The sequence below is a fragment of the Candoia aspera genome, chromosome 1, assembly GCF_035149785.1.
Source record: "Candoia aspera isolate rCanAsp1 chromosome 1, rCanAsp1.hap2, whole genome shotgun sequence".
In the NCBI taxonomy this organism is placed as follows: Eukaryota; Metazoa; Chordata; class Lepidosauria; order Squamata; family Boidae; genus Candoia; species Candoia aspera.
The window spans coordinates 231,441,118-231,466,811 of NC_086153.1; the positions used below are offsets into that span (position 1 = coordinate 231,441,118).

Here is a 25,694-nt window from a genome sequence, read left to right on the forward strand (position 1 = left end):
CGAAAGCAGTCCCTTTGTTGCTATTCTGAAAAACTAGCTGTGATATTCTATCAGCCAATAAGAACACACTGTTGTCCGCGGAGTTCCACCTTTTCTTTGATTGACGTTGGCATCGACCGCTCAATCAAAAGCAAAGAACGGGACTCAGGTGGGCGGGAGGCCGTTTTGCGCCGGGTGTCGGTCAGTGTGAGGTGAAGATGGCGGTGTTGGCCCCCTTGTTAGCCTTGTTCTATTCGGTGCCTGGACTTTGCCGCTGGCTGGCGCAGCCTTATTACCCGCTCTCCCTCCTACTCTCGGCAGCCTTCTTGCTGGTGCGCAAAGTGCCACCGTTATGCCACGGACTGCCCAGCCAGCGGGAGGACGGGAACTCCTGCGACTTCGACTGGGTAAGAGCGGCCTTCGGAGCCCCCTTTCCCCACAGGCGTTCTCCTTTGGGCTTGCCGCGCGTTTGGTTTCCCATCGCTCCTTGGGTCTGCTTCTTCAGTATGTGCCTGCAGGCCTTTCATGTTTCAGATTCCTGGTTCCAGCGCCTTGAGGCTCCCCTGGTCTCCTTCATTTCACCTAGGAGCGGAAACGGGAGCGAAAAGCCCTAACCGGCTCATAGCCTTCTTAGCGCCACAAACGGATTCCGAGCAACTCGTGTTCGTGGCTTTGCGCTGTCCTTGCACCTTGACTGTTTCCAAAGAGCCTGTCGTCGTGATGCTTTGCATGTATTTGTTCAAACCTATATTATGAAAATGTTCTAAAATTAAAAGGCTATACATTCATTAAACATGAGCAGAAATAATGCGGTTCTCTGTCTCTGAGAAGGGTTCTGTAGTATCACACAGTTCTTACTTTTCACTTCTAGTAATGTGACCCTTAAGCATAGTCGTTAAAGTGGTGGAGGCTTCCACCTGTCTGTTTTAAATTACTTCGTTCAGATTTCAGAATGTGCTTGTGATCTTTGCTCATTTCACAGCATAATAAGCAGATACCTAGTTTACAATCCACTCAAGTCAGCTTTCTTCAAGTGAACATTCTCCAGATGCGCTGAAAAATAATTTCCATCATCTGTGGTGGGATTGTAGATGTTTGGTTGAGGAGGCTGGACATCTACAAAAGTAGTTCAAAAAGATTTCTTCAGGAGTTCTTTAGAAGCTGTATATATCCTAATCTTAGGTTTGGAGTAGAGGGATCATCTCTCTGTAATTCTATATATAGATGCCCATGTGAAGGCATGAGTTACATTGACACATACATCAATGTGATCAATATATTATGAATGGGCTCTGACTTGTTCAGGAACCAGCCAATGGTTTCTGCTTATAAAAGCAAAACCATACATTTGCAATATCTTCAAAATCTAATCGAAGTCCAACTTTTGTCATCTTAAGAACATTTTGAAGGTTCATGGTGAACAGTTCATTACATATACAGTGTGCATCTGCTATAAAAATTTTTTAACAGCCTCTTATAGAAAATAAGAAACAGGCTTGAAAATAATGATACCAGTATCATAATGCCGTTATATAAATTAATGATGTGACCACATCTGCAATATCGTGTGCAGTTCTGGTAACTCACACCTCATGATATAATGGAGCTAGAGAAGGTTCAGAGAAGAACAACTAAGATTATCAAGGGGCTGGAGCAGCTTCCCTATGAGGAAAGGTTGCAGCACATGGGACTTTTTAGTTTAGAAAGGAGGTGAATGAGAGGGGACATGTTTAAAGTGTACAACATTATTCATAGTGTGGAGAAGGAGAAGTTAATTTCCCCCTCCCAAAATGCTAGAACCAGAGGTCACCCAATGAAATTGAATCTTGGAAGAACCAGGACAGAACAAAAAAAAATTTTTTTACACAATGCGTAATTAAACTTTGGATTTCTTTACCATAAGATGTGGCTGCTGGCTACTAGCTTGGCTGGCCTCAAAAATGGGTTGGACCAATGCACAGAAGTCATGGGGATCAGTGGCTCTTAACCTTGATAGTAGCGTGATTATCTCTGAAGGCCATCTGCTGAGAGACTAGTAGCTTCCTTGTAGAGTTGGTTGGCTGCTGTGAGATCAGACTGCTGGATTACTTGGGTCAGGGGTCTGATCCAGCAGGTCACTGCCTATGTTCAGATGTTCGTATCATGTTTAAGAGGCTACAGTATTATCTGTTCAGATTGTAAAAAACTAACATGGTTTCTCTTATGAAACATTTTCTGAGCTGGATGTTTCTGTGAGAGCATAGTGTTTCACTCTGCAGTTGCTGCATAAATGGTGTAATGTGTAGAAACATTATTGGAGATAAATCATTTGTATGGTTTAATAAACTTTGTAGTTACTGAATAAATAGTGTAATGTCTCAGAATGTTATTGCATCTAAATTATGTAAATGATTTAATAAATATCACAAAGATATTCAGATTCCAATGTATGGTAGTGCTGCTGTATTCACACACTGAAAGACCACACATCCATCTGCTTGCATTGTAGCCTTGTTTTTTGGTCCAAATGGACAGGATGGGTAGCTGTGTAATGATGCCAGGGATTAATTGGCAGTAGTTATAATGTGATATTGAAATGATGTATTTAATTCAGTCCTTGTGCCTAGTTAGGTCTTTTACTCCCTTACTTGACAGTCATTAAGTGCCTAGCTTTGCTTTCTTTTTAGCGGGAAGTGGAGATCTTGATGTTTCTGAGTGCCATTGTGATGATGAAGAATCGCCGATCCAGTGAGTAATACTGTTCAAGTTCTTGGTCTTTCCACCTCCACAGAAAGCAAGGTTCTTCCAGAATTTCAAGAGTTATTCAAAGAAGATAGGATGATATTACAGAAATCTTAGGTGGATTGTTTTCCCCCTTTTAAATGAAATTTATCTCCAAGGTTAATTTCTCAGTCCCTTACTCATGGCTCTTCTGTGAACTGGGGAGGAATGTACACCTGGTTAGACTATGTGGGGAGGAATGTACACTTGGTTAGAATATGAATCTCTTTCCAGCTCTAAACATATCATTGTATTATGCAGCAGAGGAATTTTCAATTGTCATTTTTGAAATATTTAGAAGAAAAACTTTAGTGATAGCTTTTATTTGTACTAGAAGTTTTTCTAATGGATAATCAGATCACTTCAACTTGAGTAAATAGCTGCTACAAAATGGAATGCATGTGTGAACTTAAGCAGTGGTCTTATCTTTGTACAGTAAATAAGACAAAGAGCTGCAAGGCACCTGCTCCTAGACTACAATGACTTAATTTTCTCTGTGCATTCCTATTGGAGGAAAGGCTTTAAAAGGAATTTGCTGTTTCCTTCATATATGGATAGGAACAATCTAAAGACATGAAGATTAACAAAGCTTTTATGTACTTAATGTAGGTATGTTATGGGTAGGAACAAGCAAAGGACATCAGAGGGATAATAAGGGTAAAATAGAGCCATAGTCCCTGGGATATGAGTTAGGTATGGGAGCAGAACTGCAGAATAAATAACCTGTACTTCCCAAAATAGCACATTCATTAGTTTCATTCCAGTGGATGTATTGTGTTCCTTAAATGTAGGAAGCTATCAGATACAAAACATGGAAATGAGAGCTGAAAAAAGGAAGTTATGTTTTAAAAAGCTATATAAATACTCAAATGGAAATACATAAAATTATTTTGTAGATTTTATGATCAGAAGTTGTGAGGTGAGAGGGGAATCACCATTTTTTATGAACATTAGTTTGCAAAGCTGTGCCACTATCAGAACTTGCTCCTGCTTTGCTGGACAAGCCAGCAGCCTAATTGTCCAAGCAAAGAGTGGGGCAAATCTTGACAGCGCTGGCTTTATGTGCACAAGTTTAATGCCTACCCCTGTCTCTCTGCATTGTCCAGGGTAAAGATGCTGTAGTCTGGATCAAAAGGTTTAGCCCATTCTGGGCATTTACTACCAGAAATTGTCAAGCAGGAAACCTGTCTAAGGTCTCTTACTGGCTTTCTTTTGCCTGTAGTGTTGGGGTGTGGGGCAGTTTGTGCAGTAACCCAGAGATGCAGTTAAAAGCTGTGATTCCAAGGAGTGAATGAGAGTTGAAGTAGGCTGCCCTAAACAGGGAACCGGCTGTAAGCATATTGGAGGAGGGAGAGGTGGCAGGCACCAAGGGCCATAGCATGTAAGTTACTTCTCATTTTGGGCAATGGATTTCTTTGGCTTAGATGCTGAAACAGAAACCTGCATTCTTCCTGGGAATATCAAACATCTGCTCTCTGAGGGAAGAGTAATTCTCTGACCTGTATGTGCCAGCAGAGTTGGCATGCTCTGGGGCCCTTTGATTAAACAATGTGATCTATCAAGACCCAGGAAGTACACCTTCTCTGAAGCGCCCCCTGCCCTTTGGAAAGAGATTGCCCCTGAAACCTGTGTAGCTCCCACCCTGTTGACATTCTGTAAGGCCTTGAAGACTTGGCTGTTCTCCCAGGCCTTGGGGTGAGACAGATGGGGCCCCTTGTTGGATGTGTCTGTTATTTTTGTTTTTGTTTGTATATTGTGCCCAGATGCCATCTTGTTTTTGTTTTGTTTTATGTTATTATTTGTGAACAGCCCAGAACAGTTGGAGTTGGGTGGTGTTTAGAGAACAAGAGCATTTAAAGAGATGTCTATAACAGGGGTCCCCAAATCCTGGGCCGTAGGCTGGTTCCAGTCCGTGGCCTGTTGGGAACTGGGCCGCACAGCAGGAGGGGAGTGGTGGGCGAGTGAGCGAATTTACAGCCTGAGTATTTACAGCTGCTCCCCATCACTCGCTTTACCGCCTGAGCTCTGTCTCCTGTCAGGGAAAGCAAGCCCATTGGCTGCTATCTCCAAACAGCACAAAGAAAAAAGAATAAAATGGGAAAAAGAGGAAGCGCTTGAATCATCCCGAAACCATTCCCCCCCTCCCAGTCCGTGGAAAAATTGTCTTCCATGAAACCAGTCCCTGGTGCCAAAAAAGTTGGGAACCGCTGGTCTATAATAATTCTTGGTGTCCTGAGCTATATCCTTCAAAGCCCTCCAGAATGATGCTCCTGCATACATGCATTTTTCTAATATTAAAGGAGCACTCTCCAAATAATGTTACTTAGCAGTTACTGATGGTGAGGGGATCTGAGTAATGCAGGTTTGCATCTGCTTGGTAACCATCTGGTGATTTAACCCCCTCAAACTAGAATGACATTTGTTCTCTTTATTTTTTTTCCCATACACACCCAAACATACCAGAACCCAGGTAATAATCAAATACAAGGCTATTCTAAATAGCGCTACCAAATCTAAGTTTCAGAAATCTGGATGACAACCAGTAGATGCTAGCAAAGAATAAACTTGCTGTATCTCTTTGCTGCTATCTAGTGCTTTTCTGAATTTTTGCAGACGAAGTGGCCTATCAGTGATAACTGTTATCAGAGGAAACCCTTCTTTGCTATAGGTCCTAGGTAATGTTTTAGTGCCAGTTTGTTGCTTTTTTTGTGGTGAATGTTGCTATTGCAAAAGTTCAAGGAAGGAGAATAGTTAGCTGTGCCCTTGATTGCCATAGGACAAATCCTAAATTTTAGTGTTTGCATCACTCCTTTAGTAGATGCTTGTACAGGTGAAGGGAAAGCAAGAACACAAGCCTCCAAAAAGATAAACTTAATTATTAAAGTGAGCCCCACTAAGGCTTTGGGAAGTGGCAGACTGGTATTATCTTTTAAAGGCATATTTTAATAGTCTTACTTCTACTGCAGCTATATCCACATCTTGCCACTGGGTGTATATAGACATTTTTATGCACTCCTGTGGCTTGCATCTTAAGTTTGCTATAGAGTAATGCGAACAAATTTCTTAAATGTGATTTATTAAAATACTGTTTAAGAGTAACTAGACACAAAAGTTTGGGCTTCCCTGAATTGCTTATTCCCAGGCAAGAAACCTGACAGGACTCTGGCTTTTGCATACCAGCCACATCATGATCAGAACTTGCTTGCTTCTAGTTATCCAAGGAAAGCCTGGGCTATGGCTGACACTCAATAAGCTGGATCATTGGCATTACTTCCTCCTGTTTGGCCTGGACAAACCAGCAGCCAGTGTGTCCAGAGAAAGAATTTGTTCCCTTTATGCTGGAAAAGTCAACAAGAAAGCAGGATTTTCTAGAGTTTTTGTTACATAAAACAAATATCAGTCCAAATTAAAAGTCGAATAGTAACTGAGAGTGGCTTTTTAAAATATCCCAGGTTTTGTTTTTTATGTAAAACTAAGCAAACTCATCCTAGCTATTAAAAAAGAAAGGATTTTAAATTTGTTTGTTGTTTATTACCAATGAAAAGGTTTCATTTTATAAGATTGCAGGGTTCTGTTATTATTTTACTTGATTTTGTTTGTTTGTTTGTTTGTTTTCAATAGCCGCCCATCTCAACCAAATAATACAGATTAAAACCCCATTTTTAATAGAGTGTGGTAAATTTTTGTCCAGTCCTCAGCCCAGTGAAGTTCTTAGTTTTATTCTTGGGAGTGAAGGTTGCACAAATTCATATATCATTATAGTGGGTCACAGCACAGCACTCTAAAATTTGAGGATCCCAGATGTCAAGAATTATAAACATACAATGCTGTAAATTGACTTTTCAGGCTGTCCTAGCTTGCCATAGTCGTTACTTGACCCAGGAGTGTTTCATATAATCCTGCTGATAACCATCTGTTTTATATCTCTTTCTCTCAAGTTACTGTGGACCAGCATGTGGGGAATATTTTTATGTTCAGCAAAGTGGCCAACGTCATCCTTTTCTTTCGTCTTGATATCCGGATGGGGCTGCTGTATCTTACACTCTGCTTAGGTGAGGTCTCTGGGATGGGGCTGAATTTACATTCTTCATGTAGGGCTTAGATCCTAGAAATAATTGGGCTTGAGCTATAAAATACCCTTTACCACTTAGCACCCTGCATCATTGATTTTATGCATGGGATTTTGATTTTTGAAAACATTACTTTGTTTTTCCACTGTGTGTGTGTGTGTGTGTGTGTGTCTGGTCCATCAATCATTCCTAGTTACCATAGGACAAACTTTCCCTGATTTCCATGTCTGAGATAGCCTGATATTGTCGACCTGTATTAGGTAGAAGGAAACACAACTTCTCTGTCTCACCAACCCTCCCTTTCTATTGATTACTTCCCTGTTGTCTCCACATTTTGCCTTCTTTGCTCCTTTTTTGGAAGGGACAGGAAAAGCTGCAGGTGAATTAGTGAACTGCCTTCCTGCCCATTCTCCTTCAGCCTGTCTATATTTCTTTCTCCAACTCCTTACTAATTCACCTGCAGCTTTTCCTGTCCCTTCCAAAAAACCCCAAACAAGTGCAAGACTTTTATCCCTAATAGATATTATGAGATTGAAAAAAACGAATGGCAGTGTCATAGTGCTCTTTAATGAGGGAAAAAACCCTGCATGCAGATACAGTATGCAAAATAAGAAATTAAAATAATTTCAAAAAAGTTAAATACAGTTACCATGTCCACTTGTGGAGTGTGGCTCTCAGTGTGCTGGGCAGCTTCCTCATCTTATCCCAGATAGTGCTAAAATCTGCTTCTTGTGCATTTTCAGTGTTCCTGATGACTTGCAAGCCACCTTTGTACTTGGGTCCTGAACACATCAAATATTTCAATGATAAAACCATAGATGTGAGTATTTTATTTTTTGCAGACCATTTGTTTTGGGATGAATTGGATAAATTTCTGGTTTCTTTCAGCTACCATAATATCATGTATCATGTTCACTTCTGAGTGATGAGCAGGCTGTCAACAAGATCCCTCTTTTACAGGAGGAACTAGCACGGGACAAGCGAGTTACCTGGATTGTGGAATTCTTTGCTAACTGGTCCAATGAGTGTCAGTCATTTGCTCCTATCTATGCTGATTTGTCTCTCAAGTGAGTGATTTGCACCTAATTAAATATTCTGAGGTGGGGAGACTTTGGAGATGGAGCAGAGACTCACGTACTGTAGTCAATCATAAAGCACTGGCTATGGAACTATATAAGTTGTAGTTGTTTGCCTCATACTGCAAAACATATAGTGGTTATCTTCTCCTGAAGATAGCAATAAATAATGTAAGATCTCTGTCCTTCCTAAAGTATTCTTTAAGGTACACCCATTTCCCTCACCTAAAAATGCTTAGCTTTGTGTGTTGCAGCCCCTGACAATCAGCTTCTACAGTTTTACTTAATTAATGCCTTAATGCTGGACTTAAGACTTCTTCCCTTGCTATAATAATTACAAAACTGGCACTGAGTCTTTTTCAGTAGTTACAGCTACAGTTTGAAAATAAAAGTTTGAAGTGTCCACAGTAGCTATGACTTGGGAATAGTAATGATGTGTACTCAATATGCCTGAACTATAATTAGGAAGAAGGTGGAGTAAAATGTATAGGTGAGAAGAAACATCATATTTTTAGGGCAGGCTTCTTCCCTCTCTCTTCCAAGTCACCCCATTCTAAGTAATTTTAGGGAAATCATATTGTGCAAAGAGGAAGGGAAGAGCATGCAGAGAGCCAGCAGGCACCAGCTATCCTTAAATTAGGTGGCTATATCTGGCCCCATCCATTTTAGCCCACGTATGGTATTTAGATAGGACAAGTGGGACTTGAAACAAGTACTAGTTTTCATCACTCCATTCCAGCCTCCCCAGCCTTGTCTCTTCTACTAATCATGATTCCATATCCCCAAAACATGCTCAGGGAGTCCCCAAGAATTCACCATGGCAGCACTGGCCTTAAATCTGCCTGGACACCCTCCAAATGTGTTGACCTCAACTCTCAGCAGTCTCCAGCCAACATGGCCATACCTGAGGATTCTGAGAGTAGAAACCAATGCACCTGGCAGACATCCTGGTCAAGGAAGACTACCTCAGAAGTCTGCATTCCTGTGCATCATTTCAAAGACAAAATACTATGTTGTTTGGTGAATGAAGATAAAGCCCTTGGGTTACTGGGACAGTAGCACTGATGTACTGGTGTTTTTTCGGATTGAGGTTGTCAGAAACACTGAATGCAAATGGTTAAAAAGGGCTCACAGACTAGGCTTTGGAGTTGTACAAAAACAGTATTGTTGAGAAAAGTAAATGAAAATGAAAAATACTTTTCCTTGTGGAGATTTTATTGTGACATGGAACAGAGGTCTAGAAGCAGAACTGATAAAGAATGACAATAATCCCTGAATCAACCTGGATATAGCCTTCCCACTCAGTGTGTTTTTACTATTGTGCTGTGGAGTGTCTCCCCGGGGCTCTTGGCTGTGTTGGTAGTGTATGTTGTTTCCAACAATAGCCAGCAGATGGCCACAGTGTAGAAAAAAAAAAATTCCAATCACGGAGAAAATCCCTGCTTCCTGGTAACAGTGACTGCAGCTTAAAAGAAAAAGAGTAATTCAGTTCTGTGGTGTAATGGTTAAACTGGGGACTAATTTAGGTCTGACTCTGTCTAACTTAGGTTGAATTCCTACTTAATAAAGCTTATTATGTGACTTTGGGACAAGCCTTTTTTTCCCCAGCCCAAATTATATTCTCCTTGAGGAATAATACTTCCAAGGTTTGGCCTGAAGGCACTTTATGCCACAACTTTGCTGAAAATAACTTGGCTTTAATTTGGACAGTGCCTCAATGGAAAATTGCCTGGAAGTCACATTCTAGTAAGCCTGAAGAAAAAGAGGAGGATAATTGTTGCTATTATCAAATATTTTACTTGCTGGCATTTCTGTGGACATGTTAATTACTGTTATATTTTACCAGATACAATTGTACTGGATTGAACTTTGGAAAGGTTGATGTGGGACGCTACCCTGACGTCAGCACCAAGTAAGCCCTTAGCCTTTGTTGACCTCTAGAGTGGTTAGACAGACTAGCATGCCAGATATGTGAGAGAGAACATTGGGAAAATTTGCTTTCTAATAGCAGGGTGTTGGGGAAAAGGGAGGACATCGTAGACCAATACCTGGCTGGTATTCCCATGATATAATTGGTTAGGCTCAGAGCTGCAGAAGAGATGCTGGCTGTGCATCTCATAGTTACACACAGCTATGGGTACTGTAGTGCCTGCAAATACCAAGATTCTGTTGGAACCCAAGAGATGCTCTTGGCCTGTTTTTTTTTTTTTTTTTTTTTGGAGGCCAGAAAAGGTTACCAACCTTGATTAGACACTACTTTTCAGAAATTACTTTTGGACTCATTCATCTCTTCACAGGTACAAAATCAGTACCTCTCCTCTCACTAAGCAGCTGCCTACCTTGATCCTTTTCCAAGGCGGTAAAGAGGTGATGCGCCGGCCACAGATCGATAAAAAGGGACGAGCAGTTTCATGGAACTTTTCTGAGGTATTCCCTTTGGCCATAGTTGATAATAAGCAAAGGTTCCTAATAAAATGGCTGATAATTACTAAATTATTGAAGTTGAGTTGTCACGTTGAGGGCTGACGGCTGGCATAAAGCAACAGTCATGTGTCTTTCTCTTACAGGAGAATGTGATCCGGGAATTCAACCTGAATGAGCTATACCAGAAAGCCAAGAAAATATCCAAGCATGTAGATGAGAACTTTGAGGAATTTTCAGAACAGTCTGCTGTCACAGAGCTTCTTAATGGAGAGACCAAGAAAGACAAATAGTGCCTGTAAGACTGGACCATAATGCCCTTATTGTTAAGCTCTCCATTTCTCTGTTTCCTTCCTGATATTTCTCCTGGGACATCATCCAAAGACTGCTTCCATCCAACAGTGATGGTGCTGGGAGTTGAGTGTAGTCACTAAGGCGTTTATCACTCTGGGCTCTGCTGTTGGCCATTGGACCTGGACATTTTCTTTTATATTTCTGTTCCAGATTCTTTCCAGGAGTCTGGAACAGTCTACTGACATTTAATACACTAGAACCAGCCAGAGAAAATCTTGGTGACCTCCTTAAGGAGAGTATTACCCATGAAACTCTGAGAGATTAGGTGCAGGTTGCTTCTCTGGGAATGAACTGCTAAGAAAAACACTGTAATGGGGACGATAAATCTATTTGTTTTATTGATATGATTTCAGTGGCAAAATTAGACAAACCCACATCTTGCATGAAATCAGCTCCCTTCACTCCTGAAAGTTTGCTTTGAGAAGATATTGGTATTACTGATCAGTTTCTGCTACTACTACTCATCGCCCTATTATTATTGTGGTCATTGTTATTGTTCTTTAGAAAGGTCTTGTGGTATCTTGTGGTCTCTTCTCTTTTTAGAAGCTAATGGGCCATAGTAGAATATTTGCTGAACCTGAAACTGTGCCAGAGAAGCAGCGGCTACTATGCAGCCCTAAAAGATCTCCTGTCTTTGATAGTAACAGCTGGTAGCTTAGTGCAACTGTTTGACTTGGAGGAATTGCTGCTTCTATCATCCATCTAATGCTGCACAAATAGGGTTTAACTGATGTGGCAGATGTTCCAGGGCTACATTGGCAAAAATTCCTAGCCAGCATGGCTATCTGGATAGAGCAAGGGTTGGGCGAGTCTGTCCTAGAGTTTTTAGTTGCTGCACTCCTAATATGGAGGGCCTGCCTGTCGGTGGAAATGCTGCAAACTCACGGTTCATCCATGTTCATGCTTCTGTTAATGGTCTTGTACAGGTGCCTTTAATAAATCTGGGAGTGTTGTATCCTTGTGACTTTTTACTGATTTATTATATGATTGGTGGAGTTCCCACCTTCATTGTTTGGCTTTTAAAAAAACTTACAGGTTTTTTTTAATGTTTAGGTCAATTTGCTCAAGGCTTAACTCGTTCTTTATTCAGCAGCATTTTCAGGCCTTTGCTTTTTCTGCCAGGGTACATTTATAGACGATACTGCAGAAAACAAATGAGTTTCGCAGTGGATGGGTTCACACAATTCACTAGGTTAAAATGGGGGTGGTTAGTTTGTGGGTGAGTGTATTGTACGTATCCTGCCCACGGGTGTCACTTTTGTGCTAGCCCAGTTAGGTTAATGCAGTAAAGTATGGGTTAGCATATTGTGTAAGAACAAGTCAATGAAGAAACTAGAGGAATCTGGTAGCTGGGGGCAACTGTAATTAGTCTTGTGCTATTTACTCTTTTCTTAAAAATGAATTTGAGTTAGAATTTCAGCATATTGCCTGATCAAGCATTGTCTACATTAAAAAAATCCTATTATTTGTATCCTAGAGTCAAGCAGACAGTAAAAAAGGGACATGTTATTATTTATTTATTTCACAATATTTGTAGCCCACCTTGTTCCTAGCAGACTACCATGTTTTGGGTTAAAAGGATTAACTAAACACTGCTTCTAATCATCCACCTGTCTAAATGAGAATCCCTGTTCAAGGATTAGCTAGTATGGATTCTGCTGCTTTGACAGATGTGAAGGACTTGCTTCTGTCTTCAGAAGTGTAACTGCTAATGCCCTTCTTGCTCTCAGAATATGTAACAGTACAGTACAGTTACAAAACTGTTCAGTGTTAAATGAAGATGTCTTACCTGGATGTGATATTATTTTAGCAGTGGCAAGGGGCAAGTCTTCTTCAGCTGCCCATCTCTTTTCCGAAGGAGACAGTCTTAAGCAGTAGTTGCCTTGGCCCAGAGGCAGGACTAGAACCAACTGATGGAAATAAAGCAGAAGATTTCGGTTCAATGTTAGGAGAAACTCCCTGTTTCCACAACACAGTGATCCGTAAACTAACAATACTCTCTGGAACAGCATCCCTCCGAAGTCTGTATTGGCCTCAATCCTATTATAATTTCAAAAAACCTTGGAGACCTGGCTTTTTCAACAGGACAGCTTGTGACCCTACTTATTGATCTATATTTTAAAGGGTATAACTGGTCTTTTTGTGTCCCCAATATGAGTCTTAGCAATCTTATTAACTTGATTTATCTTTCCTTTAAAAAAAAATCCTAATGATTTATACTATATAAGCTAACCAGAGTTGCAGTTGAGGCTTATAAGTCAATTAATTAATTAATGGATGATTTTGCGCAACATTAAGCCACAATGCATCAATTCTGGCTTAGCATATTGTGTGAACTCAGCCAATGAGCGCTGTCTGGCAGCGGGACAGATTCTCTCAGGAAGCAGTTGATGTACTCTCCCTCGTTAGAGTGCTGGGCAGCATCTCCTACTGTATTGCAAGATTCTCCACTGAACTGCAAGTTGGATTCAATTGTTTCTGTCTCTGTGAAGCGGTGGGCGACACGGAAGGGCAGAGATACTTCCGTGAATGAAGCAGGACAATTGCACAAAGAAAAGCTACGCCAGGAAGCTCAAAGTAACAGAAGAGCAGCGGAATACAGAACCCATTTCTCCCGAAGCTCCTGCCGAACAGACACCAGTACCTCCTTAGCTGAAATGCGCCGTTGCCCGTCCCGCCCACCGCGTTAGACTAGGCGGGATTATGACTATGGTCTGCCCAGCGGGGAGTCGCAGCCTTTGCTACACCAATTTGCAGTAGTACTTGAAAACGCGACCTGCTCATGCAGCACCCTTCGAATGCGAGTCGTGATTGGTTGCTGCGGAACGTCACTCAAAACGCCCCAGTTTCACGAGGACTGCGGCTGCGGCCATCTTACGGAACGCTTTGGCGCGTGGCGGACTGAAGGGCGTGGGATTGTTGTGGCTTTGTCGCAGGCGCCTTGGAAGGTGAGCCGGGAGCGCTCCTCGCTGTATTTGGTTGCTCATCTGCCTTTTGCAGCTTTATCGTTAATGTGCCTAGTTCTCTTCCACTCAGCGCCAATGGTTGAAGCTGCAGGAGATTTCCTTTCTTGAGCGTAAGCTGCCCATTACGCGGGCTGCACTGTCGGTAGTAAAAAAAGCAGGCAAGGTTGCTTTGCTTCTTGAAAAGCCGGAGTTGCTCTCTTCTTAGTCATAGTCATCACTTTAATTAGCCTAAATTCCGTCAACTATGGAGCCGTGATGTTTTAAGGTTTAATCTAAATGCTTTTCTTTGCAAACATCTCCGCGGTTCGTTCTTCTTCTGCCTTCTCAAACGAGGGTTTTTGAACTGATTCTGTTTTATTTAATCTGCGGTTACTGCCATTTCTCGTTCCTTTCTTCAAGATTTTAAATCTCTTATCATAGCGTTGTTCAAGACTATTCTGTTGTTTTTGTCATTATTCATTGCATTTACTAATCCATCCTTTTCTCCAAGAGCTCAGCATCTCATCCAGTGAGCCCCATAGCTGAATGGGATCTTGAACCCTGGTCTCCCCAGCAAATTCCAACATTATTAAACTACCCTACACTGGGTCTTTCTTGGGTATACGTTGGTTAAATAAATCGTGATCATTTTTATATATACATACATATATATGTGTGTGTGTGTGTGTGTGCATATATATATATATATATATATATATATATATATATATATATTTGTCTTGCTTGCTCTTTGATGAAAAGCTTGTAGGTAATAACACAAACCCATATTCTCTAATACACTCTTTGCCGAAAGTTTGGTGATGCTTTTGAATACTGAGCACCAAAGACTTTCTTGTAGTCCTGTAATGGCATCAGGCTCTTTTGCTTCTAGCTAATTGATATTTTGCTGTTAGCAGAAAAGACAGAGGAACAGGTCACTAGAAAAGAGTGTGCTTTGCATGGAGAAAAACATGGTTTCATTGCTTGCCATCCAAGTACACTTCGATAAGACAGTTGAAAATCCTGGACCATTGCAGCCAGTAGTATGTAGATCACCCCTCCCCCATGTTCTCCCAATGTGTTAAACTACAATTCCCGTAATTCTCAACTAGCATGGAAAGTTATAGCCAGTTTGGTGTAGTGGTTAAGGCACCAGGCTAGAAACCAGGAAGCTGTGAGTTCAAGTCCCACCTTAGGCATGAAAGTCAGCTGGGTGACTTTGGGTCAGTTACTCACTCTCAGCCCAGCTCACCTGACAGGGTTGTTGTGGGGAAAACAGGAGGAGGAAGGAGTATTAGGTATGTCCGCTATTGAATTATTTATAAAAATAATAAAGTTACAGTTCAGCGTATCTGGAGGGTTTAGGTTGGGAACTGCAGTTGATAGTATTAACTAAATGAGGGGTGAGTAACTTCCATTGGTTGAAGAGCAACACCAGGCTTTCCATGGAATGTTAAGGGCCATATTTTCTGGAGTTTTAAAGGATTGGATGGATGCCTTTAAGCACATATTAATCCCTGCCAAGTGCCACTAGATAAAATACTTGAGAGGGGGCAAAAGAGATGCTGATGAGCTCTTGGCCCTGCTTTTTGCACTTCTGAACCGAACGAATCAAGGCTGCTTGGCTTCTGCAATATCTTTGGATGGTTCCAGATAGGGAGTATGCAGTTATTCTACCTTTTCCTCTTTCCATCTTCCTGTGAAAGGAAAAAAGGCAGAAGATGCAGTGGATGGATTTCAAATGAGAGTTATCGTCAGTAAAGCAGATTGATAGCACAATAAATAAACATTCTCTAAGCACCCTTTCTTTGGTCTGTTCTTCCCAGAAGGATCTGCCACATATACTGAGATCTGTAGTCCAAGAGGACAAAAGTAATATTGTTCTTCCTTCTTGCCTTCTCTTGTAGAATGCCTCCCAAAGGGCGGAAAAGGAAAGCAGATATCCCTCAAGCAGAAGCTGTAGCATCCAGTGGAGAGGGAGCCAATGATGTGGAGAAGTTGCCCAAGATACGGAAGACACATGAAGGACTGAGAGATCTTCGTGTGACCATTGAGCACTGGTAAGAGACCATTGACTCATTGCCTACATATTGAAAGAGGAGATGAGTCAGACACCTTGTTTTAGGATAAGTTTTTTTTCCCCCATTCTGAAAAAGATTACTGGACCTGGGATAGGTATCCAGTAAAAAAAAAAGTTAACATTTGAATAGTGTGAATTTTAATTGATTATGTTTATTGAAAAAAAGTTTTGTGGGAGTAGGATATTTCATTCCTTTTTAAAATGATGCATATATTTTGTAACAGGAGCTTAGAGCTGCCTGCTCTTAGGTGATACATGCTAAGCTAGGTGGTCTGGAGATTCCTGGCTGGGGACTTCATTTTAAATACCTGTTCCCCCAAATTAGGAGAGAATGCCATCTGCTGTTCTTATAGGTAAATGTATTAAAAGAGCTTTAAAAATAAATTCTGCTGACCACAGAAATACATTGTTAATACTTAATATTCTTAATCACTTGATCTTTTAATTCAGGGGTTTTCAAACTTTTTGAGGTTGCAGAACTTGTTAGTTAAAAATTCTGGAACCTTGTTCAAGAGGCAAAGCTCTAAAAATAGAAAATTGGCTGGGTTCAAGTGAACTTTTTTCTTTTCTTTTCTTTTCATAGAATCCCATCAAATTCTCATTGAACCTTAGGATTCCACAGAACATAGTTTGAAAAACTGATTTAATTGATTAAACCCTGTAGCCTACATGGAATCTGTTTTGAATCAAATATTTCATTCTAACATTGGGCCTCAATACAATGAACTTTGCATGCAGTCAACCAAATTGCTGCAGCCATTCATGTCATTTATACAGTGATGTTAATTACACAAACTGTGTCATTTAGGAGATAGATGTGCCTGAATTTATGCCAGTATGTCTTTTATGTAATGAAATGATGCAAATGCCATAAATTACCACAGTGACGTATTTTTGAGTGTAATGGACATTTGTGAATAACAGAGAATCCCCCCCCACCAAATAAAATGTTAAAATGAGGTTTTTGTTACAAAACAGAAAGATCAGATGAAATTTTAAATATGGTGGGAACATGCTTCTTTTGAAATTCTACAGGGACTTTCAAATAACAGTTCACATTCTTCTGTAGTATAAAAATGTTTTTTCCTCATTTTTCTTCAATATTGACAGTAAAAGCTGACGAGTCTTTGGACGCAGAGCTGAGGCTGTCAGCCAAGAGCTATGCCTGGCCTTTCCTGACATCCTTGTGGAAGTCAACCTTGAAAAGCCCCGGAGGAATAGCTTTGAAGTGATTCTCTTGAAAAAGGATGGCACCAGTGAGTTATTCTGTTGCTTGTGGGAATGGGGAGGAGACAGTGTTGAATTTGCAATCTCATTGCTAACTATTACTTAGCTATGGTCTATTGAATATACCACAATTGGCTGAGCTGTGGTTTACTAAATTAACCCAGTTTCCTAAGTTCACACAACTGAATCATAAATTAAACATGCTAGTTAAGATTGCTGAGTTTGCTGTACAACTTGATCGCAAGTAGCACAATACATGAATTAAGCTTGTGATAAAGTTCTCAGGAATTGTCCTATCTATCTGGAAGACATTACAGAATGGGCTTGATTATGTGCCATCAAGTTGGTGTCCATTCTTGGTGACCACGCCAATTGATTTTATCCAGGATACTCTGTCCCCAACCTGGTCCTTCAGATCTTTCAAAGGTGCAACTGAGTCCATCTACCTTACTGCGGGTCGTCCTCTTTCTCTCTTTCCTTCCACCTGAGCAGACTTCTCCAGAGCGTTAGGTCTTTTCATAACATGTCCAGAATTCAGTAATTTCAGCCTGGTTATTTGTGCCTCAAGTGAGAACTCTGGATTGAATTGTTTTATGATCCATTTGTTGGATATGACATTTGATATCCATGGCATTCTTGAGTCTTCTCCAACACCAAAGTTCAAAAGCATCAATACTCTTTCTATCCTACTTCTTCAAAGTCCAAGTTTCATTCCTATAGAGTGTCACAGGGAAAACCATTGTCTGCTGTATCTATTGTTACTGCTTTGGTCTTTATATTTCTTAGTCCTTTATTTATTTATCAAATGTATATAGCTGCCCATCTCACATGAAATGACTTTGGGCAGCGTACAACAATAAAATAAAACAAACATATAAAAACAATCATTGCTGAAAAATATAAATCATTCTTAAAAATACAAACCATCAGGTACAGGAGAGAGTTAAATTAATAATAGAGTCATCTTAGAATATTCCCAGTCTCCTGGGATCCCCAAGCTGGATAGCAAAGCCAGGTCTTAAGGGACTTATGGAACATTTGCAAGGATGGAGCTGACCTCACTTGGTGTGGGGGATATTCCATAAGGCGGGTGCCATGGCAGAGAAGGCCCACCTCCTGGGACCTGCAAAATGTAAGCCCCTAGTGGATGGGACCTAAAGCATGCCCTCTCTGCCAGATCTAATGGAATGGGCAGATGTAATTGGGGAGAGGCGGTCCCTCAGATAACCCAGTCCCATGCCATGAAGGGCTTTAAAGGTTAAAACCAGCACCTTGAATTGGACCTGGAAGCAAACTGGCAACCAGTGCAGCTCACCGAGCAGAGGTGTAACATGCTGTTCTGGAAGCTCACATAACTGCCCATGCCACCACATTCTGCACCAACTGAAGCTTCTGGGTATTCTTCAAGGGTAGCCCTGTGTAGACCCCATGTAGAGCACATTATAGTAATCCAATCTGGAAGTGACTAGGGTGTGAGTCACTGCTTGACTTTTTATTTCTACATTAGTGTTCAGATTCTCCCCAGGGAATCAACTGTCTTCAATGTGACTGAATCAAAGGAGAATTAGCCCTCCCACAAACTTTGTGTCCCTTTCACAGTATTGGTGTGGGAGTGGGTATTGATGCGTAGCTCTTTCAGTTTATCCAACATCAGACCACCCATTGCAGAAATCAGCAACATAAAACCCATGGGTGCCAGACTGTTGCTCCCCTAAAAGACAGTCCTTCGTTTCCCTAAAATGAATTCAATTTTGAAAATGGCTAAGATTTCCTATGAGAGCAGCAAACTCTTGCACAATATTGTATGGTGTATCCCTGAAATCTCTTGAGAGTTGGACTGAGTTGCTCAGATCTAATGTAAATGTAAGCAGTACAGCCTAGAAAGATGGTTAATTCTGTTCTGCTGCATCATTTCTTATCTCTGGGCATCACTTTGTGTGTTAATGCAGTTTTGAAATGAGCAATAGCAGACTCTTCCAATTAATACGATAGTCTCCTTCAAATAATTACATGTATTCACTGAAAATATGGCACTGACTGACTACAGAATGAACAGGAAATGCAAAGTGATTAAAAGGTATCTTCAGGAGGGAAGGTGGATGAGTGCACTAAACATGCCCCCGTCTTGGCACTCCCTGCATACAATGAGTGTCTGCCTTCTTTTTTTCTCCGTGGAAACCCTCCATTACCAGTCAAGACTTTGGAAAACTGAATCCTCAAATGGGGGAGAATTTCCACAGCTAAGGAGGTGGTTTGTCACAGATACTCACCCTCTGTATGTGGAAGGGAACAAGATGCAGATGAAAGTGAAACTACATAGTATGAACAGAACAAGGTGCCCTAAGCATACTTCTCTGGGAATAAAAGCCACTGAATTTAATGAGACTTGCTACAGAATAAACGATTGTAAGTTTACTTGTGATTGCAAGTAAGGACAACACAAGGACTTTTATTTGTTTACTTCCTTCTTGCAAACAGGAAAAAATGGTTTCAGTATGATTTAACAACCCTGGTTGACAAGGTAGTGGGAGGTTGTTCTACATTCAAGATTATCTTCCTTCCAGGTGAAATTGATAAATGTTGTATTTTAGACATGAAGAACTAAGGTGATCAATATATTATTCACTCTAATGAATGGCTGTGCCATGTTTTCATAAGGTCTGATTTATTTTAATACAAGCTGCAGGTGCATTCAGTTCTCTTTATGAGCTCTATTGAGGAAGTGTCACTGTTTTCTTCATATACAAATCCATGAAGCAGGAAATTTAAAACAACAGCACTTTGCTGAAATCAATTTCCTTCTTTTTTCCTGAGCTTAGGAGAATATTTATTATGTATATGAAATGCTTCTAGTTAGCTTCCAAGATGATGGAAAGATATATAAGCTGTGGTACTTTCCTTGCCACTGCAGATTGTAGACCCTCTGTTTGCTTTTAGATCCAGGAGAGCCTAAAGGAAATGTTTGCCATGCATTTCTCTGGACTGGAAAAAAAAACGCTGCTGAAAGTTTTTGAACTAAGATATTAAATTTTTCAGCTTGGCCGCTGTTCAAGACGGATGGGTATAAGGGAAGAAGTCCATCACATCTGGAAGCACTAGATAGGAAAAGCCCTTATAAGATAAACATTCCTGTGATATTTCCCTCCCAAACATTTATTCCAGGGTCTCTATCATTTAAGAAAACCTCATTGATACTACCTTCCACTCTTGTTTATTTAGCTTAATGTGACCTCATAGGGTTTTGGTTTTCTTCTTCCCTCAATAACTTTTGCCTCCCCCAACCCACTTCCATTCCAAATGTCTGAAAATGATCAGAAGAGAGCATGCCAGCTATTTTTCTTATGCTGTGGATGGTTGCTGATGATTGGGTATCAACCATTTTTGGTACTTTTAAGGATGGAATGAGTGAGTTGGATAAGTTTGCAGTGAAATTTCACTGTCTGTTCACCAAATAAGGTCCATATGGAATCTGCAAAGTCAGGAACTATATTCCTCAGTTCCCAGCTTCTGATGGCTAATGTGAATAGCTATTGCTGTCATGCCCTGAGGGTGCCTTACACTGGGTACCTAACTTAGGTTACTGATCTGATCTACCTACGGACCAGCGAGGCCAGACATTGATCCATGCATTTAGATTCAGGCGTCTTTTTGTTTTTCTCTTTACTTAATCCCACAAACACAGCACTAACTGAAAAACTGGCCCAGTTTGACAGAAAAAAAACCCAAGAGGCAGTTCAGACATGAACAGTGTCTGGCTGCTAGTAGCCCTACTTCTTTGTAAAGGTACTTGTTCAATGAATTTAGTCCTGCTTATAAACCATGTGGCCTCTTGGCAGTATGCATGGGATGTATTATTGACATTGTATAAACCAAATACTGCTGGTGATTGCCTTTTGTCTTGATTGCTTTTAGAGGTAGAGCTTTGGAGTGGCCTTAAGAAAGGGCCACCCCGCAGACTGAAGTTCCCAGAACCCAACAACATCGTTGAGATGGTGAAGCGCAACTTAAACTAAAGTCAGCAATGATAGGGTGGGAGCCCCAGTGGTAAGTTCATATCTAGAGTGGTTGGGGATGGCGGGGGGTGGGTGGGGAGACTTTGCCACCTGAGATGAAGGTGTAAAGCTTGAGTTTCTTCATGCTGATACTTATTGTAGCTTATAAAGTCCCATTTCTGATGGCATTTGTTCCACATCCTGCCAACACAGTAAGCTACAAACCTTAGTTAAGAGAGGCACAACCATGGGGGGAGGCATGGAGAAGGTAGCAGGCACATGGTCACAAACAGATCTTTGCAGCTTAGCACAACTGATGAATCCTGCCAGAGTTGGCTTGCACATTATGATAAACCAAAAACTGGAATAACCATCACAACATTTCAATTCATTGAGCTTAATGACAAAGAAAACTGTTTATGGCTTAGTGTGAAGTCTAAGCCAAGCTACTGTGTGACTGTCAGTGAATAAAAATGTTAACCCCTGAAAGGAAGTTCTAAAACATGGGAGCAGCGATTGAAAATGATTGTTTCCTGGGTCCTATCAGATGACATTCTGAGATAGATAGGAGAGTTGCCTCTATTTGACCTGATCAGAGAGGTTGATGAATATGGGGAAGGTAGTCCTGCAGGTAACTAGATCTGGAGCCATGTAAGACCTTAAATGTCACACTAACATTTTAAATTGCACCCAAAAATCAACTGGATTGGGTCTCCCAAGTATAACATGAAACACCCATCACTGCCCAAGTCACTGAGATATGTAACTAGGTATCACCAGCATACTGATACTGTGTGACCCCTGTGCTGATGGATGTCCATTCCCAATGGTTTCATGTAGATGTTAAGAGTGCAGAACCCTGGGGCCCTCCACAAAGTAGAGGTCTCTGAACAGATCTCGCCTACCTTTCTCACCCAACTGGAACCAATCCCATAGGAAAGTGGAGAATCATCAAAGAATGGTGCCCCTCAGTCCAGTCAGCATCAGTTCAGAATACCATGGTTGAAAGTATTAAAAGGTGCTGAGAGGTCAAGGAATGTACAGGAGTATGGAGATGACCTTGAAGAAAATATGCTACAATGTTGGGAAAATATTAACTTAGCCCAGGAAGACATTACAAGTAAACTCCAGTGCCCCACCCTGAGTCTCTTTGTATAAAACAGATGGTTGAAGAAGCTCTGTCAGGCTTTAAAGATTCTGTTGTTATAACCTACATCAAAGCAAATCCTGGTATTGTGGATTTAATTCCTGACCTGGTCTATCTCAAAAGGCTGGTAAGAACCAGGAGAATTGCATTCCCCTGGTCTTTCCAGAGGTCATACAAAAGTGCAACCAATGCAGTTTCCGTGCTGAAACCTGACTTCCATGGGTCCAAGTTCTCTAAATTGCAGTGCTACCACTTTTTCTATCATGTCCAAAAGGGGATGTTAAAGACTGGCTTAAAATTGTCCAAAATAGTTGAATCAAGCAATTATTTATTGAGCAGGGGGCACACCACATCATCTTTCACAGGAGGTGGAAACTCCCTCACCCAAAGCAGCATTAACTACTGCTTGAATCCAACTTTCTGCATTGCCCCAGAGGCCTTAACTAGCCATATGGGGCATGGATCCAGCTGCGAAGTGGTGGAGCTGACACAACAAAGAGCCCTATCTACTTCCTCAGCACTCAAACTAAACCCAGATGACTTCACAAGGCAAAGCCCTAGTCATTGCCATTGGCACTGACCAGCTAGAGTCCTGCTTGGCTTGAATCTGGTGGTACTATTTCTCAAATGCAAGAATTTTTCAGAGTGGTGATTAGGTGTTTATGGTGATCCTTCTTCTGTAGGAAGGAGCAGATCACCATAAAAGGAGCTGCTGGATTGTATTCAGCAGACATGATGAGCAGCAAAATATACTTTTTTCAGACATGAGCTCTTACCAGTGACTGGACAGATTCAAGAAAGGTCTTCCTCCTCCAGCAATACTCTAGCTGTCTCTGCTGCTTCATCTTTTTAAGCCCCTCAAAGAATCAAAAAGCCACAGTAGATCTAAATGTTCTAATGCTGCAAGGATGACAAAATACAAATAGCCAGATGTTTCCAGTTTACATAGTTCAGATACGCCCAGACAAGGTTTTATTGATGCTTGTCTGAGTTTTGTTGACAAATTTGCCCCCCCCCTTTTTTTTTTAATAATCATCAGGCTTTAAGACTGAATTTCAGAATAGTAAAGAACAGCTAGGATATCAAAACAATATGGATACTACACACACAGGGTTTTTCAGACCAGGCATCCTGCTGAACCAAAATCCAAAATGGTTGAGTTGAACTGGTTCTGCATGAATAGGCCCTCAAGAGTTCCAGCTGGTTTTATGGTCAAGAGGCAAGTCTCAGGAACTATGGAAAGCACGTGAACTGCTAGAAATTAATGCAGGACCAAAAAAAAAAAAAAAATCCATGTTCATTTCAGCCCAAGTATCCAAGACAGTATCTGGCCAAGAGCCCCTTCCCAGTACAATTGCCAAAAATTACCAGCAGTTCCTGTTGCATGCTTCCTAAGTATTTAATTGGTGGGAAATGGAACTCTCTTTCACTGCTGTTCCTCTATTGCCACCTCTTCCTTTAGGAAAAGTCCTATCAAAGACAGAAGCAGGGTGGTGGTGAAATAATTGTTCGCTGTTTTAACTATCCTGTGAAAATGGAACTGTACATCTACCTCTCAGAAATAAGGCTGACAGGTTACTTACCTTCTTTAAAACGTAGTACCAGTGTGACAGTTGGTCATTGTGTTAGAGTGGAAGGTTCCAGATTAAATGACTGGGCTGTGATACAGAAATTACATGGTTGTAGTAGTATCTGTTGAAAGAAAATGTCTTGAACCTCCTGTGTCAGCCAACTGGGTCCTGTACAGTATTTGAAGAAACATACTTGGGGAGGGGTAATCTGTAGTATCCAGCACCCATCACTGATCCTAGTACCTAAATATTTTGAGTTGTAGTTTACATCTGTAGAACCTTAAATTCTTAACACTGTGGGAATGCCTCTTAGGGTATATAATTGTACTATGGATAACCATGTGCATCTGTAATACATTGTTTCAGAAACGGAAACAAGACCACTGTCCACCTGGAATTTGTAAGTGATGCTCTTGAACTGGGGAGCAAGATCTGTGGCCAATGACTATCTTTTATTTTTTGCAGCCTCTGTGACGACCCTGTTTGTCCTGTGAGTTGGAGCATTCATGATGGGATATGATGAAGTGGAGTAAAGAAACTCTGGTCATATCTCTGAAACTGCTGCCCCTCCCTCACAAGGAAGAATGGACCAGATGTTATTCTTTCCTGCCCCCCCCCCCCCATCCTTTGAAATGTTTGTTACTCCTGGGAACATTTTGGGGAAGAACTTTATTTTCAGTAAAGCTTGACTGCCTCCTCTATCTCTTACTTAATTCTGTTCCATGAAATAAAGGTGTCACAATATTTTCTGTCCTGGCATAGTTTAGTCTCCATTGTTTTGCAAACTAAAGTTATACATCTGTGTTAACATGTCCAGTTTTATCTGCTGAAGTGTTAAAATTGCCCTCCCAAGCATATACATGACTTCTGAAAACATTATTTGACATTTGTCACTATTGCATTTTTTCCCTCCCATCACTTTAGGCTACCTTGTTAATTTTTTATCCTAAAAAATTTTAATGCTAATTTTTATTAGGTTTTTTTCCCAATAAACCTAAAACATTTTATGTGCTTGTTTGCTAGTGGCCTTTTAGAAGTTGTACTTAAAAGTTTTTACAGTAGTTGGTCCCTTATTATCTAGAATTGAAGGAAAATAATCCAAATTGGAAGCCAATTTGTGTCAGCAGAGAAAAGGGAGAATTCTTCACAACTACTTGTTTTACTTTGCCATTTTGTTCCTCTTAATGAGATTTGTTGTTAGGATTGGCATATATTTACCTCAATTCCAGGGTCATGACAGAATGAGAGTCCTGAAAACCCAACCCCCCCCTTTTTGGTGGGGGCTTCAATATTTGACTAAGGAATCAGAACTTAACACATTCTAACACTGCTGACCCCTCAATTTAGTTTTAAAAAGGATGGGACAAATTTGCAGAGATCAGCTATCTTAATAGTTGCTTATTACCTCCTGAACCACAGTTGCAACAAGCCTCAAATACCAGCTCTTAAATAGCAACAGCAGAAGGCAGCTACTGCTGCCCTATCCATATTTGAGCACTTTTGGCTTGATATAGCAATTCTTAAGTGTAATTCAGTTTCCCTGGTGGCTAAATGACTTGCCAAGTTGGAGTATCTAAACCATTCTGCCAGGGACCAGTTTGGTGTAGTGGTTAAGGCATCAGGCTAGAAACCTGGAGACCGTGAATTCTAGTCCCACCTTAGGCACAAAACCAGCTGGGTGACCTTGGGCCAGTCACTCATTCTCAGCCCTAAGAAGCTGGCAATAGCAAACCACATCTGAAAACCTTGCCAAGAAAACTGCAGGGACTTGTCCAGGCAGCTACCAGGAGTCAAAACTGACGAAGGTACCAAAAAAAAAAAAAAAAAAACTGAGTTGGAGTATCTAAATCATTCTGTGAAGGGCCATAAATTGTTAATTAGGATCTTTAAACTTATTTTCCAACAACCTAAGAGGCGGCTTTATACATGGACTTCACCAGATGGACAACACCGAAATCAGATTGACTACATCCTTTGCAGCCAAAGGTGGCAGACATCTGTACAGTCGGTAAAAACAAGACCTGGAGCTGACTGTAGTTCCGATCACGAACTTCTTGCACAATTTAGGATCA

General features: G+C 40.9%; 2 protein-coding genes across 2 annotated transcripts; both read left to right on the plus strand.

Annotated features, from left to right (window-relative positions):
- Positions 1–84: 84 nt before the first annotated feature.
- On the plus strand, positions 85–11,615 carry TMX2 (thioredoxin related transmembrane protein 2). Its single transcript, XM_063289110.1, has 8 exons — positions 85–386; positions 2,646–2,706; positions 6,678–6,791; positions 7,553–7,629; positions 7,770–7,876; positions 9,732–9,797; positions 10,183–10,312; positions 10,453–11,615. Exons 1-8 carry the CDS (start codon positions 198–200, stop codon positions 10,597–10,599), a joined length of 891 nt encoding a protein of 296 aa, XP_063145180.1. The 5' UTR covers positions 85–197; the 3' UTR covers positions 10,600–11,615.
- A 1,744-nt stretch (positions 11,616–13,359) lies between these two features.
- On the plus strand, positions 13,360–24,366 carry SELENOH (selenoprotein H). The gene is made up of 5 exons (XM_063289113.1): positions 13,360–13,608; positions 15,513–15,665; positions 16,796–16,941; positions 20,825–20,956; positions 24,088–24,366. Exons 2-4 carry the CDS (start codon positions 15,514–15,516, stop codon positions 20,923–20,925), a joined length of 399 nt encoding a protein of 132 aa, XP_063145183.1. The 5' UTR covers positions 13,360–13,608; position 15,513; the 3' UTR covers positions 20,926–20,956; positions 24,088–24,366.
- Positions 24,367–25,694: the final 1,328 nt, after the last annotated feature.